This window comes from Coregonus lavaretus (assembly GCF_964263955.1).
Source record: "Coregonus lavaretus genome assembly, chromosome: 8".
NCBI classification, from domain to species: Eukaryota; Metazoa; Chordata; class Actinopteri; order Salmoniformes; family Salmonidae; genus Coregonus; species Coregonus lavaretus.
The window spans coordinates 54,941,139-54,956,409 of record NC_139995.1 but is presented as its reverse complement, the minus strand read 5'-3'; the positions used below and the strand labels follow the sequence as shown (position 1 = coordinate 54,956,409).

The 15,271-nt window shown below is 44.5% G+C and overlaps 1 protein-coding gene and 1 long non-coding RNA gene across 2 annotated transcripts in view; one reads left to right on the top strand and one right to left on the bottom strand.

The window, feature by feature from the left end:
• LOC311133622 (glutaminase liver isoform, mitochondrial-like) overlaps nucleotides 1-14,192 on the bottom strand; it is a 28,599-nt gene extending 14,407 nt beyond the window's left edge. The window contains 9 exon segments of the mRNA XM_084167142.1: nucleotides 2,648-2,706; nucleotides 2,973-3,024; nucleotides 3,026-3,048; nucleotides 3,051-3,136; nucleotides 4,659-4,738; nucleotides 9,162-9,291; nucleotides 11,540-11,661; nucleotides 13,288-13,384; nucleotides 13,614-14,192. Of these exon segments, the coding sequence (XP_084023268.1) occupies nucleotides 2,648-2,706; nucleotides 2,973-3,024; nucleotides 3,026-3,048; nucleotides 3,051-3,136; nucleotides 4,659-4,738; nucleotides 9,162-9,291; nucleotides 11,540-11,661; nucleotides 13,288-13,384; nucleotides 13,614-13,831 (867 nt within the window). The 5' untranslated portion in view covers nucleotides 13,832-14,192.
• On the top strand, nucleotides 4,745-8,933 carry LOC311133626. Its single transcript, XR_014613610.1, has 2 exons — nucleotides 4,745-5,423; nucleotides 7,788-8,933. It is a non-coding gene; the product is annotated as an uncharacterized lncRNA (long non-coding RNA).
• Nucleotides 14,193-15,271: the final 1,079 nt, after the last annotated feature.

The window sequence follows — 15,271 nt, the reverse complement described above, 5'->3', positions numbered from 1 at the left end:
TAGTACGCAAGTATAAACACCATGGGACCACGCAGCCGTCATACCGCTCAGGAAGGAGACGCGTTCTGTCTCCTGGAGATGAACGTACTTTGGTGCGAAAAGTGCAAATCAATCCCAGAACAACAGCAAAGGACCTTGTGAAGATGCTGGAGGAAACAGGTACAAAAGTATCTATATCCACAGTAAAACAAGTCCTATATCGACATAACCTGAAAGGCCGCTCAGCAAGGAAGAAGCTACTGCTCCAAAACCGCCATAAAAAAGCAAGACTACGGTTTGCAACTGCACATGGGGACAAAGATCATACTTTTTGGAGAAATGTCCTCTGGTCTGATGAAACAAAAATAGAACTGTTTGGCCATAATGACCATCGTTATGTTTGGAGGAGAAAGGGGGTTGCTTGCAAGCCGAAGAACACCATCCCAACCGTGAAGCATTGGGGTGGCAGCATCATGCTGTGGGGGTGCTTTGCTGCAGGAGGGACTGGTGCACTTCACAGAATAGATGGCATCATGAGGAAGGAAAATTATGTGGATATATTGAAGCAAGTCAGGAAGTTAAAGCTGGGTCACAAATGGGTCTTCCAAATGGACAATGACCCCAAGCATACTTCCAAAGTTGTGGCAAAATGGCTTAAGGACAACAAAGTCAAAGTATTGGTGTGGCCATCACAAAGCCCTGACCTCAATCCTATAGAACATTTTTGGGCAGAACTGAAAAAGCGTGTGCGAGCAAGGAGGCCTACAAACCTGACTCAGTTACACCAGCTCTGTCAGGAAAATTCACCCAACGTATTGTGGGAAGCTTATGGAAGGCTACCCGAAATGTTTGATCCAATTTAAACAATAGAAAGGCAATGCTATCAAATACTAATTGAGTGTATGTAAACTTCTGACCCACTGGGAATGTGATGAAAGAAATAAAAGCTGAAATAAATCATATTATATTATTCTGACATTTCACATTCTTAAAATAAAGTGGTGTTCCTAACTGACCTAAGACAGGGAATTTTTTACTAGGATTAAATGTCAGGAATTGTGAAAAACTGAGTTTAAATGTATTTGGCTAAGGTGTATGTAAACTTCCGACTTCAACTGTAACTGTATCTCAGTTAAACTTGCCTGCTCTGACTATGTACCTTTCTCTCTCTCTGCCTGAGATAGCAACACACACACACACATACATACGCACCACCTCTCCAAAGTGGCCCATTAATTGGTTAAACTGATGCTCTCCCACCGGTCCCAGGGTCCCTCCCCCAGCATGGCGTGAGGGTGAGAGGAGAGCAGTGAAGCTGGCAGAACCAGGGTCAACACTACTGACTACACTACTGTACATGCGACTACTATCTACAGACATGCCAGATAAGCTGTGTGTGTGTGTGTGTGTGTGTGTGTGTGTGTGTGTGTGTGTGTGTGTGTGTGCGTGTGCGTGTGCGTGTGTGCGCACATGTGGAGCCGCGTTTCAATGGGACAAAGTCAAACTACGTCAGCTTTGGGTCAAAGATTTGCAGGTGATGTGGATCTTTGGTTTGTTGTGTACATTTGCTTGGCATGTCAAACACTGAGTCACGTCAGTGGATTTTAAGCCACGTGGATTCAGCAATCATTGACAGTGACTGATATCACTGATGCATCATTGAGAGTGGATGTTTTACGGGAATATTCAGAGTCAGACAGGACATTCTCACAACATGTATACGGTGGTCTGTAGGCTGTCTGTCTCGTTACTTTGATCTCGCCCGTTCCATGATCTCGCCATCACGGTTGACAACTCCGCTGTGTCCTCCTCCCAGAGTGCGAAGAGCCTAGGCGTGACCCTGGACAACACCCTGTCGTTCTCCGCCAACATCAAGGCGGTGACCCGCTCCTGCAGGTTCATGCTCTACAACATTCGGAGAGTACGACCCTGCCTTACACAGGAAGCGGCACAGGTCCTAATCCAGGCACTTGTCATCTCCCGTCTGGACTACTGCAACTCGCTGTTGGCTGGCCTCCCTGCCTGTGCCATTAAACCCCTACAACTCATCCAGAATGCCGCAGCCCGTCTGGTGTTCAACCTTCCCAAGTTCTCTCACGTCACCCCCCTCCTCCGCACACTCCACTGGCTTCCAGTTGAAGCTCGCATCCGCTACAAGACCATGGTGCTTGCCTATGGAGCAGTGAGGGGAACGGCACCTCTGTACCTTCAGGCTCTGATCAGTCCCTACACCCAAACGAGGGCATTGCGTTCATCCACCTCTGGCCTGCTGGCTCCCCTTCCTCTGCGGAAGCATAGCTCCCGCTCAGCCCAGTCAAAACTGTTCGCTGCTCTGGCACCCCAATGGTGGAACAAGCTCCCTCACGACGCCAGGACAGCGGAGTCACTCACCACCTTCCGGAGACATTTGAAACCCCACCTCTTTAAGGAATACCTGGGATAGGATAAAGTAATCCTTCTAACCCCCCCCCCCAAATTGTAAAGTGGTTATCCCACTGGCTATAGGGTGAACGCACCAATTTGTGAGTCGCTCTGGCTAAGAGCGTCTGCTAAATGACGTTAATGTGCCCTTGAGCAAGGCACTTAACCCTAATTGCTCCTGTAAGTCGCTCTGGATAAGAGCGTCTGCTAAATGACTAAAATGTAAAATGTAAATGTAAAATGTTACCTTGATAAGAGAGCTAATCACAATGGCTCCAGCGTTCACCATGGGGTTGTGGGGTTTGTCTAGGCACACAAAACACAAGTTGGTTATTATCAGAGTTAAGACAGAGTACAGTACACTCACAGAAGTAGAATTATGCTTTGCTATTTGGAGACTAAGTCTTTCTTCGAGAGCTGACGTCATGTCCACTTTGTAGAAAGTAGAAGATCCTGTCAACCTGAACTCACATTGCCTTAACTTGTACTGAAATAAAATCATATTCTTCCACCAGACTATCAAACACAACACAGTAATGTACAACAACAGTAGCAAGGCTTCCCTTACCCACCATCCTCATCCAGGTAGAGCTTGTTGAACTTGAGTCCGCTGGGCTCCATCCCCTACGTAGCGGTGTACCTTCTCTGTCCAGCCTCGTGAATGGCCACAGCATACTCCAGAGGCTTCACACATGACTGGAGACAGAAGGGCTGCTTAGTGTCCCCTACTGAGTGTCTGGGGGGAGAGGAGGGAGAGGGGGAAAACAAGAGAAGAGGATAGGAGGAAAACAGGGGGCGAGAAAGAGGACAGGAGAGAGAGAAAGAGAGAGAGGGTAGGAAAAGGCCATTAGGAGGGAGGAAACAGAGGAAGAAAGAGGGATAGGCCAAGGAAACAGAGAGAAGACCAGGGAAACAGAAGAAGAAAGAGAGAGAGGACCAGGGAAACAGAGGAAGAAAGAGAGAGAGGACCAGGGAAACAGAGGAAGAAAGAGAGAGAGGACCAGAGAAACAGAGGAAGAAGAGAGAGAGGACCAGGGAAACAGAGGAAGAAAGAGAGAGAGGACCAGGGAAACAGAGGAAGAAAGAGAGAGAGGACCAGAGAACAGAGAGAGGATCAGGGAAACAGAGCAAGAAAGAGAGAGGACCAGGGAAACAGAGGAAGAAAGAGAGAGAGGACCAGAGAAACAGAGAGAGGACCAGTGAAACAGAGAGAGGACCAGGGAAACAGAGGAAGAAAGAGAGAGAGGACCAGAGAAACAGAGGAAGAAAGAGAGAGAGGACCAGGTAAACAGAGAGGACCAGGGAAACAGAGGAAGAAAGAGAGAGAGGAACAGGGAAACAGAGGAAGAAAGAGAGAGAGGACCAGAGAAACAGAGAGAGGACCAGGGAAACAGAGAGAGGACCAGGGAAACAGAGAGAGGACCAGGGAAACAGAGGAAGAAAGAGAGAGAGGACCAGGGAAACAGAGGAAGAAAGAGAGAGAGGACCAGAGAAACAGAGAGGACCAGGGAAACAGAAGAAGAAAGAGAGAGAGGACCAGGGAAATAGAGGAAGAAAGAGAGAGAGGAACAGCGAAACAGAGGAAGAAAGAGAGAAAGGACCAGAGAAACAGAGGAAGAAAGAGAGAGAGGAACAGCGAAACAGAGGAAGAAAGAGAGAGAGGAACAGCGAAACAGAGGAAGAAAGAGAGAAAGGACCAGAGAAACAGAGAGAGGACCAGGGAAACAGAGGAAGAAAGAGAGAGGACCAGGGAAACAGAGGAAGAAAGAGAGAGAGGACCAGAGAAACAGAGGAAGAAAGAGAGAGAGGACCAGGGAAACAGAGGAAGAAAGAGAGAGAGGACCAGAGAAACAGAGAGGACCAGGGAAACAGAAGAAGAAAGAGAGAGAGGACCAGGGAAACAGAGGAAGAAAGAGAGAGAGGAACAGCGAAACAGAGGAAGAAAGAGAGAAAGGACCAGAGAAACAGAGGAAGAAAGAGAGAGAGGAACAGCGAAACAGAGGAAGAAAGAGAGAGAGGAACAGCGAAACAGAGGAAGAAAGAGAGAAAGGACCAGAGAAACAGAGAGAGGACCAGGGAAACAGAGGAAGAAAGAGAGAGGACCAGAGAAACAGAAGAAGAAAGAGAGAGAGGACCAGGGAAACAGAGGAAGAAACAGAGAGAGGACCAGAAGAAAATATGTCAGTAGTATGAGTCACTATTTCACATTCAGTTATCTATCATCCAGATATATAGACATGCAGGGATGTTGTACCTACCTCTGTCCGTCCACTGTACACAGGGACACACCCCAGAGATCAGGACTGAACTTGGCCAGGTGAGGAATGTAGACGGCTACCTGGAACCAGGAAGTATAGACCATCAGAACCATATCACATGTAGCTAATACTTATCGTGGAAAACTTTGTTATGCACATGCGCTGTATTCCTGGGTAAATGCGCATTATTTGGCAAAGTACTAAATTAATATTCATTGATATGCCATGGTTTGCAATCGTCAGATGTAAGTGAATGTGATTCCAGGACAGGGTTCTGAGTTAGAAGTAAGAAAATATTCCTGCAGGTTAGCACATTATTTTAGAACACCGCAATTTGACCAATGGACCCGTAGGAGAATTGGATATACTTGGGAAATAATTGGTTACGTGCATAAAACACATACATTTTGTAGTGGGAAATACTGTATGGGTATAGAATTCTCAATTACATAAAGAAATTAAAAGATATTTTGAATGCGAAGAAACGCCCCCTTTTGAGTTGAGTTAACCCATTATCAATTTATTTTTGAGTTAACCCATCATTAATTTTAAGAAAGGAAGACGTTCCTAACTAAATACTGTTCATTTTGTGTGTGTGTTTTTGTTTGTCTCCGAGTATGTGTGTGTATAGATGGAGTTTCACAATGGGAGCCAAGAGCAGCAAGGGAGAACCTTGTCTGCCCGACCCGCTGACCGGACCGCTGAAGGTAAATGGTGGATGAGTGGAGCAGGGACATTCTGGAACAGACAACGCTCTGGCCCAAGGTAGCAGATTTACCCCTTAAAAAGGCACATCAAGTGAAGTTTTATTAGCAGAATGTAGAAAGAAATTGCAGGACTTTGAAGAAACCAAGAAAGGCAAGTAGAATAGAGGGGGGATGATTTTAGGAAGTGGGAAAGAGAAGCAGAGAGAAGGGCAGACAAGAAAATGAAAGGGATCATGGTGAATGATAAGAAAAGGAGAAACAATGACTTTCTACCTCCCTGATCGGGTGGGGCAGGGCGAGGAAACTGGAGAACAGGACCGCCACCGAAAACGACCCTATACAACCCACACACAGACTGACGCAAGGTTGAGACAGTTGACACCCTTGGACAGCATTTAAAGATTTGTTCAAGCCCCCGTGAGGAGCCAATGGTTTGTCTCTTTGTCAATGTTGAGTCAATTGAATTTCTAGTAGATACTGGCGCTGCAATGTCTGTCATAAATTCAAAAATGATGTCCAATCCTCCCATGTCAAATGAATCAGTTAGCACTGTGGGGGCCTTGGGAGTGATTATGAAAGAAGTTCATCACGATGCCCCTGCCGGTTAAAATTGATGATACATGCAGGACACATCAATTTATTGCCTCCGCATGTTGCCCTGTAAATTTGGCAGGAAGAGATTTTCTCTGTAAATTGGGAATTCATATTATTTTATCCAAATGTGTGATTGGTACTATGCATGGGACATACAGGACATTGATGGATCACAATGTGACCCAATTGAAGAGATTTTCTCAACGGCCCTGTTGGAAAAAGAAAGGCAGTTTGATGGCACAGACAGACCTACAGACAGACCTACAGACAGACCTACATTGCACCGCCCATTTCTCACCAATTACGAGAGATTTACACTTTGAGAGATTTATATTATGAAAAAAATTGGCTGAAGGAAACTGCCCCCCAAGAATGCTTACTATGCAGTGATACTCACGACCTTCAGATTATAATGGGCCTCAGTTTTATTTTATGCTCTTAGTATTAAGATGTCTAAAGAACAGGCTTTTAAAAAATATTTTTAGGATACTGGTGTCTGGTTGAAATCCGTCTTGCAGGTCACTGACTGGGAACTCAGAGCGGATGGGTCTAAATTCTGTGGAGACTGAGTCACCCTTGTTGGCTGGTCTCCCAGAGTCTCTGTGGGCTAAGGATAAGTATGACATTGGGCGAATGAGGGGGTTGAAACTGCTTACGTCACACCTGAGAGCACACAGACCCGGCCAAGCCCAGCATTCTCTGAGTCAGGAGGCAGTGCGGGGGATTACCCTGTTCATGCTTCATTGGTAGAAATAGGAGAAATTGTGCCTTGTCCAGACTCTCCCTGCAACACCCCCATTCTTCCTGTCCGAAAAGCCTCGGGTGATTGCCGTTTTTGTTCAAGATCTTAGAAAAGTTAACGATGCAGTTTATGCAAGAGCTTCTGTTGTGCCAAACCCCGTTACAGTACTATCTGCCGTGCCGGCGTCGGCTAAATGGTTTTCAGTTGTTGATTTGGCTAATGTTTTCTTTAGCATTCCCGTCGCTCCAGAATCACAGTTCTGGTTCGCGTTTACATGATACTGAATCGGACCGCCTGCAGTGTTTTCTGTCGCTTTGGCGCAACATTTAGAGGCTTTCATACCGCCCGCTGGGAGTATGTTAACCCAACAAGCATGCGAAGTCGACACAAGAGCTCTGTTAGCGTTCCTTGCTAAAAATGGCCACAAAGTTTCTAAGAAAAAAGCTGCAGCTTGTGTCTCAATCTGTTAAGTATCTAGGACATGATATTACACCAAATGGTAGGAAATTGGGTCTAGAGCGTGTGGCTGCAATTCTATTCTATTCAAAACAACATATGTTGACACTCACAGGAATGGCAGGCTATTGTAGAGCCTGGCTGCCTGACTATGCTGAGATGGCGATGAATGACACGATACAGTGGACTCCAGGGGGACTCAAGGAGAAACATCAGTGGCTTATGCAGTAACTACGGCTGCCACTACCCTAGAGAGTGCTAAATTACCACCACATATGTCAGCCCAAGCTGCAGAATTGTTTGCTCTCACTAGAGCATGCATTTTGGCTTTGGAATTGAATTTAAGTTAACCGAATTTAATTTAAAATAGACCTGGAATTAGTTAACTGATTGATCTAAGAGTTGACTGCTGTTAAGAAATGTAGATACCGTTAAAGAACTAAACAAATAAGGAAGGGTACCCAATGAATGTGTGGACGCACACAATAACAGAATGATTGTGAATGAATGATTGTATAAGGATGTTTAACACATTTTTCTTAAGGACAGGTCGAATACCCGTCAAGTACACTGCTGGAATGGTAAGTTACTATGCTCTGTGCTGCACTTCACAATGCTCTATTTTCTCAGGGTAAAAGCAGATTTGCCTGAACCAAAGGGAGGACAGCTCCACAAATTGCAGCCAGGCAATTGGGTGGTCACCAAGGACCTCCGCAGAAAGACTCGGCACCAACAGCGCTGGACTGGTCCATTCCAAGTGCTCCTGATGACCCGGACAGAAGGTTGTAGAGAGGTCTACGTGGCTTCACGCCAGCCATTGCAGCTGTTGTATGGGCCCTGGGAGAAGTGGCCACAATGCAACTGAAGTACACAGCACCAGCAAAGTCCCACGGCGGGACTTAAATAACAGCCACTCCAGCTCGAGCCAACGGCAGGCTCAGGACGGGAGTCCAGCAAACAATAGCCGCCCCATTGTTTAAGAAGACGGAGATCGATGCATCAACGTGATGATTGTCCTCTTTGTACAGATGAAGAGTGTACTTCTGTATAACTGTTTCATTGTTTAATGATTCCCTTAAGAATGTTTTGCACCGTGTGAAGGTAAAAAACTCAGTGGCTCAACAGAAGCCATTTACAAAGATAATGTACTAGTGTATGTTTCATATTTTGCTTGGTTGAAGTTTTGCTTAAATGATGGTATAATTGGCTTATATTATGAATTATTACTAAAATGCGTACTTGCAATTTTGTATTAGGTTGAGATTAGTCTCAAAAGGGAGGAAAAACGTGAACAATTACAAACTTTGTTATGCACATGCGCTGTATGAGCCTTAAACCTGCACATTTCCACTGTCTGTTTCTCTCATGTAAGAAGAAGCCAGCGTTTTTCCTCTCTTGTTTCTGAGTAACTTAGTCAAGAGGCCAAAGATAAAGGGCCGTCTGAGAGTGACCCGTTTTTGGTCCATCCTGTTCCTTTCGTATCTTCAAGGGCACAGCTGTGTGGAGATACGAAGAGAACAGAGGCTGGCTTGAGCAGCAGCGACAATTCTATTAGCAGAAAGGAGTAACAAAACTGGCGTTATCAATTGTTTGTACGCTATGTTCCCACTATGATCTCACACACCTGCTAAACTGCCACGTAGACCGAGGTTGTATTTTCCTATATAGGCTGAGACCCAACTCTTGCTTGTTGGGTTCTTAACAATCACCTTTTGAGTGGTTGTTGACCAGCTCCAGATTTGCAAATCTTATAATAAAGTTGTTGTTTGAAGAATCTACAGTCTCGCTCTTCCTTTTGATTAGAATTTCCACAACATACTCCACACTTAAAACGTTTTGTGTGAGTATGTGCCATAGAACAACAGACACACACTGACGGAAAACATATCAGAGAAAAAAGACAAAGTAAGAGGACAGATGACAAAAAAAGAGAGATAGTGAGAGACAGAGATGGAGAAGAGTGACATATATGAAAGGTGTAGAGGTGGAAACAAATCTAATTACATGTCCGTTGTGGTTTTTGTGAACGGTGTTGTAGATTTGATCTATTTTTGTAACGAAGGAATCAAACTCAGGGATGATGAACTTCTTTCTGAAGGCCTGGATCAGAAGCACTATGTTCCCACCTACGCACCTGAGGGTTGGTACAACAAACAAAAACAGTATTAGATCATCAATACAGAAACCCTGTCATTGAACAAGCACTAGAGCATTCTAGAAATTCTAGAAATCTAGTTCTGTGAATGAGATTAACTGTGAACTTTTCCCAGATGTTTGCTTTGAAGTGGTGACACTTCCTGAGGTGCAGTGGATGGACTGCTGTTCATGACTGAATTATGACCTCTGACCTTCTTCTCTGTTGTTGTTTGCATGCAAGACTTGGTGCTCATAAGTGGTTTGAATTGTTGTGGAAAATAGGGTTCAGCGGAGCAATGTGAGAATGTGAACTCGATTCTCTGTGACACACATGGCTAATTATACTCCTTGTGTATCCTATTAACAGCCTGACCAAGGCCTTATAAATTTTTTAAAATATGTTTTATTGTCACATACACCGGATAGGTGCAGTGAAATGTGTTGTTTTACAGGGTCAGCCATAGTAGCACAGCACCCCTAGAGCAAATTAAGGTTAAGTGCCTTGCTCAAGGGCATATTGACAGATTTTTCACCTTGTCGGCTCTGGTTTTTTGAACCAGTGACCTTTCGGTTACTAGCCCAACACTCTAACCGCTAGGCTACCTGCTGCCTTATGTGGTCCTCTGTAGCTCAGCTGGTAGAGCACGGCGCTTGTAACGCCAAGGTAGTGGGTTCGATCCCCGGGACCAGCCATACACAAAAATGTATGCATGCATGACTGTAAGTCGCTTTGGATAAAAACGTCTACTAAATGGCTTATTATTATGTGCCCTATATTATTTCCTACCCCAACCTACGTCTCATCTTTTTTTTTTTTTTTACCTTTATTTAACTAGGCAAGTCAGTTAAGAACAAATTCTTATTTACAATGATGGCCTACACCGGCCAAACTCGGACAACGCTGGGCCAATTGTGCGCCGCCCTACGGGCAAACAAAGACATTTGATAAGCCTATAACTTTGTTTAACCTCCACTCTTAGAAAGAAAGACGCTATCTAGAACTAAAAAGGGTTATTCGGTTGTCCCCATAGGATAACCCTTTGAAGAACCCTTTTTGGTTCCAGGTAGAACCTTTTTTGGTTCCAGGGTTCCAGGTAGAACCCTTTTTGGTTCCAGGTAGAACCCTTTTGAGTTCCAGGTAGAACCCTTTCCACTGAGGGTTCTACATGGAATCCAAAAGAGTTCTAACTGGAACCAAAAAGGGTTCTACCTGGAACCAAAAAGGGTTCTCCTATTGGGACAGATGAAGAACCCTTTTGGAACCCTTTTTTCTAAAGAGTGTAGACTACTGTGCAGATATAAGGAACATTGGTTTTCCCCACTCGATCAAGATGCCTGGACTGTCAAAGTCTACTTTATACGTCAATAATTTACTCTTTAACTGAATTTTCATGAAACGACATGCATATCCACAGCTGAAACACAAAGCTGTAACAGGTCAACTGATAAAGGGTTACATCTAATTCCAATCACAATTTACTTTGGCTGTGTGTCTGTGTGTGTGTGTGTGTGCGTGTGTGTGCGTGTGTGTGTGTGTGTATGTGTCCCCAAGGACCAAGGCAGCTGGCACCTATCTATCTGAGTCATACCCTGCTCTGTTGCCCACACAAGACTACCCGTATCCTCCCACTGCCCTCAGCCCACTGTCCTCAGCCCACTGCCCTCAGCCCACTGTCCTCAGCCCACTGTCCTCAGCCCACTGCCCCTCAGCCCACTGCCCCTCAGCCCACTGCCCTCAGCCCACTGCCCCTCAGCCCACTGCCCCTCAGCCCACTGCCCCTCAGCCCACTGCCCTCAGCCCACTGCCCCTCAGCCCACTGCCCTCAGCCCACTGCCCCTCAGCCCACTGCCCCTCAGCCCACTGCCCTCAGCCCACTGCCCTCAGCTCACTGCTGAGTGGACTGAGAGCACATATACTGTTGCCTCTAGCTAACTCTTAAAATGACTTGATGTATTGAAGATTAAATGCCAGAGAGAGGAGCCGTGTGTGTGTGTGTGTGTGTGTGAGTGAGTGAGGTGGCTCTAGAAGCAGGTCCCAAATCCCCCCCCCCCCCACACTTGGCCCTAACCCTTGGTTTATACAGACTAGCTGTAAGCAATATGGTGGAAGCTCCACTAATGCACTACTTGTACCTATCCAGACCCTACAGATCTGCAAACATCGAAGGGTTAGGGCCAGGGGGCAGGGGGTATGGAGCAATTTGGGAACGTCTAAATCCAACTAGTCGACAAGCTAGGCGACTCACTTGTGGAAGAGTTCCCGGTCCAACATGACGTCATGAAAGGATTCCGATACGGAGCGTTGCAGCTTGTCCATACAGTCCTTCAGTCGTGGGTCGGATGTATTAAGACCAGTCCTCTTGAGGGCCTGATCAAATCAAATCAAACTTTATTTAAATTGCATTTAAAGTCACAAGACACTTTACAGTAAACACCAATACAATGAAGTGGTTAAAATAAACAAAAGGCGATAAAAGAGATGAATAAAAGAACAAGGGTTTGGTTGGGGAGAAAGGAATTATTATATTATCAGCCATACTGCAAAGCCATGTTGTAGTTTTATTTAGAGTGTACTGTAAATCATTCTGCCTCGTCATGTCTCTCCACCCCTCTCCAGAACAGGGCAGCACGGCTGGCCCTTAAAAGTACACGGAGAGCTAACATGTCAGTCTCTCCTGGCTCAGAGTGGAAGAGAGATTGACTTCATCACTGCTTGTTTTTGTGAGAGGTGTTGACGAGCTGATTGTACCGAGCTGTCTGTTTGGAATACTGGCACACAGCTCGGACACCCATGCATACCCCACAAGACATGCCACCAGAGGTCTATTCACAGTCCCCAAGTCCAGAACGGACTATGGGATGCGCACAGTACTACATAGAGCCATGACTACATGGAACTCTATTCCACATCAGGTAACTGATCAGATTTTAAAAAAACTGGTAAAAATACACCTTGTGGAACAGCGGGGACTGTGAAGAGACACACACACACAGGCACATACACACATACATATAGACACTCACTCTACACACACGTACACATGGATGTTGTATTGTAAATATGTGATAGTGGAGTAGTGGCCTGAGGGAACACACTAAATGTATTGGGTAAAGTGTTATGAAATAATGTCATGTAATATTTTAAATTGTATATAACTGCCTTAATGTTGCAGGACCCAAGGAAGAGTTAATGGGGATCCTTAATAAATACAAATACAAATGTTGAGTCCACACCTCACACAGTAATTAGTACTGTTACGCGAGGCACTTGGATGTGAACTAACTTTATATGAACTAACTTGAACTCATCTTGAGGCCCACTGACATACATGCATCTTGTTGCAAGTTGAGCACCTGAGTCCCTTTTATTGTCCAAGCTGGACTGAAGCTTGTTTGGGTACGCTTTCAGTCACTTGTTGCAAGTGTTTGGATTCAAACAGTGCAGTAGTGCTGGTGCAATATGAAACACAGATCAAATCAGAGCTTTGACTATCATTAACATCTTCTACAATTGATTATTTCATTTAACAAGTTAGTTATTTTGGGGTAATTTCATTACATGTTGGAAGACAAAACACCCATGTTATTGTTGCATGATGATACAACCTAATCTAGTCTCTCTCTGCAGGGTAATCTTTAGACTGATGTGTTGTGATCTTCACCAAACCCATTCCATCCAGTCCTTCATCAGGCCTGGAGACATGGAGACTATTTCATTCAAATAACATAATGAAATAGCCTACTGTTCCATGATACACCTTATTGTTTCTATTCACTCAATTGTTGCCTACTGTTTCTTGTGACACAGTATACATTGGCAGGGAGGGAGGGAGAGAGCGAGAGAGAGAGAGATTGTGCTTTTGTGTTTGTGGCTGTATGTCTACATCGAGAGAGAGTTTGTTGTCAAGGAGGGTTGTGTGACAAGAGTAACCTTTTTAATTTACAACCTAGTCTTCTTTCTTGTATAGGTTAGCTGATGTGTGTACTTACTCACAGAGATAAAGTGTGAGACGGGGACTTGTTCCTGACCCTCCGTGATGGTGTAGAAGAACATATCTTCTACCTCTGAGAAGAGACCCTTCCCATTGCTCCTACATTTACATACAGTGAAGAGGAAAGTTGTCAGCTTCAAACAACACAGACATACACAACTTGAATGGCTATGTATAGAGTAATGGATGATTGAGGAGAAAGCATTGTTTTGGAGATACAATAACATAGGCCTATATGTGATTCCCACACACAGTAAACAAATATCTGGCAATCAATACATTACACAAATGAACTGTCTGAACTGGACCAATAAAAACACAAACTCACAGTTTGGAAAACACTTGGTCCATGTCTAAGGTTGTTCCGATGCGGTGAAGATCTGTTGAGCTTGAGTTGAAACATTGTGCCGGTTGAACTTTCACATTAGGACGACAACCCGGTAATAAACCCTTATAACAAACCTTTTTGAAAACTATTTTAGTCGTGTCTTTTAAGGTTTCAACAGCTGCTGCGTTGGTCACCCGTAATATTTTCAAACAGTGCATGGTTACAATAACTTTACAACAATACAAGCAGATAAGGAGAATAACTGCCTTCGGATAACCTTTTAGTTATTTCCGTTACTTTCTCCACTACTTATCCGCAGTCTGAAAGTCAGCTTTGGTCAACCGACTACAGGTAGCTAAGGCAGCAATCTCGTTTTCACGTTTGGAACTTGCCATGAGAGCACAGGCAGCGAACTCCGCCGACGACGTCAGAGTATATATAGCTAGGTCATTATCACTATAACGTCACAATACCCGTGCAGAGCGTTCGATTTGGCTGTTGGGGTCAAGAAAATCCCCAGCTCCGCTAAAACCATTGACAACTTTGTTAAATAAATGTTATAACTATTTGGTTTTAGTATCATCATCACCTTGAAGAGCATAGTCAGAACTACATATTTCCCATTACTCCACATTTAGCTCTATCATCGGAGTTATAAAGCAAGTAACTGCATGCTTTTCATGATCCGTAAACTTCGACTGAACATTTGTTCCATTTGGCATGTAACGTTAGCTAGCTAAATAAACAATATGTGTCATTTAGCTTGCTTCATCGGAGATAAGGCTTTCGGAAAGGGCTTGACATCCGCAAATCCTCCTCCTGGTAAAGTTGTCAGTCGGACTACTGTCATCACCACTACAGTTTATGGCAAGCAAATCAAACAATATAGCCATCTAGTTTATTCCCTGAATGTTAACTTGTTAACTAGCCATATTGACGTGATCTGTTATTAGCTAGCCAATTTGACATAGTCCATCAGTCAATGTAGCCTATCATGTCTGTCAGCAGCATTATTAAACGCTCTTAAAAACAAATTTGAAAAGAGGAAAATGTTAGCTAACTTCGCTAGGTAGGCCTACTTTGATTGTAGAAAAAGTACATTAGGTCTACTTACCACTGTTTAGCCAACTGTACAAAGTTTCAATCGGTAGCTTGCAAAGTAAACATTATCAGCTAACAGTACATCGGCAAATGCTGATAATGTAACTGATAAAGCTAAATGTATTATTTGTTTTGCATGGAATACTCGGACATTTGTAGTTCTGACTACGCTCTTAAAGAGGTGATATTATTACAAACAAATAGTTAACATTTATTTAACAATCCCTTGAAAACGGCACCCAGTTGTCATTGGTTTTAGTGGAGCAGGGAGTCCCGTTGACCCCAGCAGGCAGGTGGAACGCTCTACACCTGCTGCCCAAACCGCCCCCGTTGTGTGCGGGAGCGTTGCAAACAGGGGCGGCCTGTTCAATAGGGCGATATGGGTGACGCACTGCCAAACGGGAAAAGGAAGGGATTTTTTTTCTAATCAATTATATCACGGCAACAGTAGTTATCAGTGTTGTAATCTATACGTCTGATCTGCCACAGTGCCACACTGCCACTAAATGTCGAATCAGGCTAAAGTCGTGCTTCAAATGGCTCCCCCCCCTTTTGGG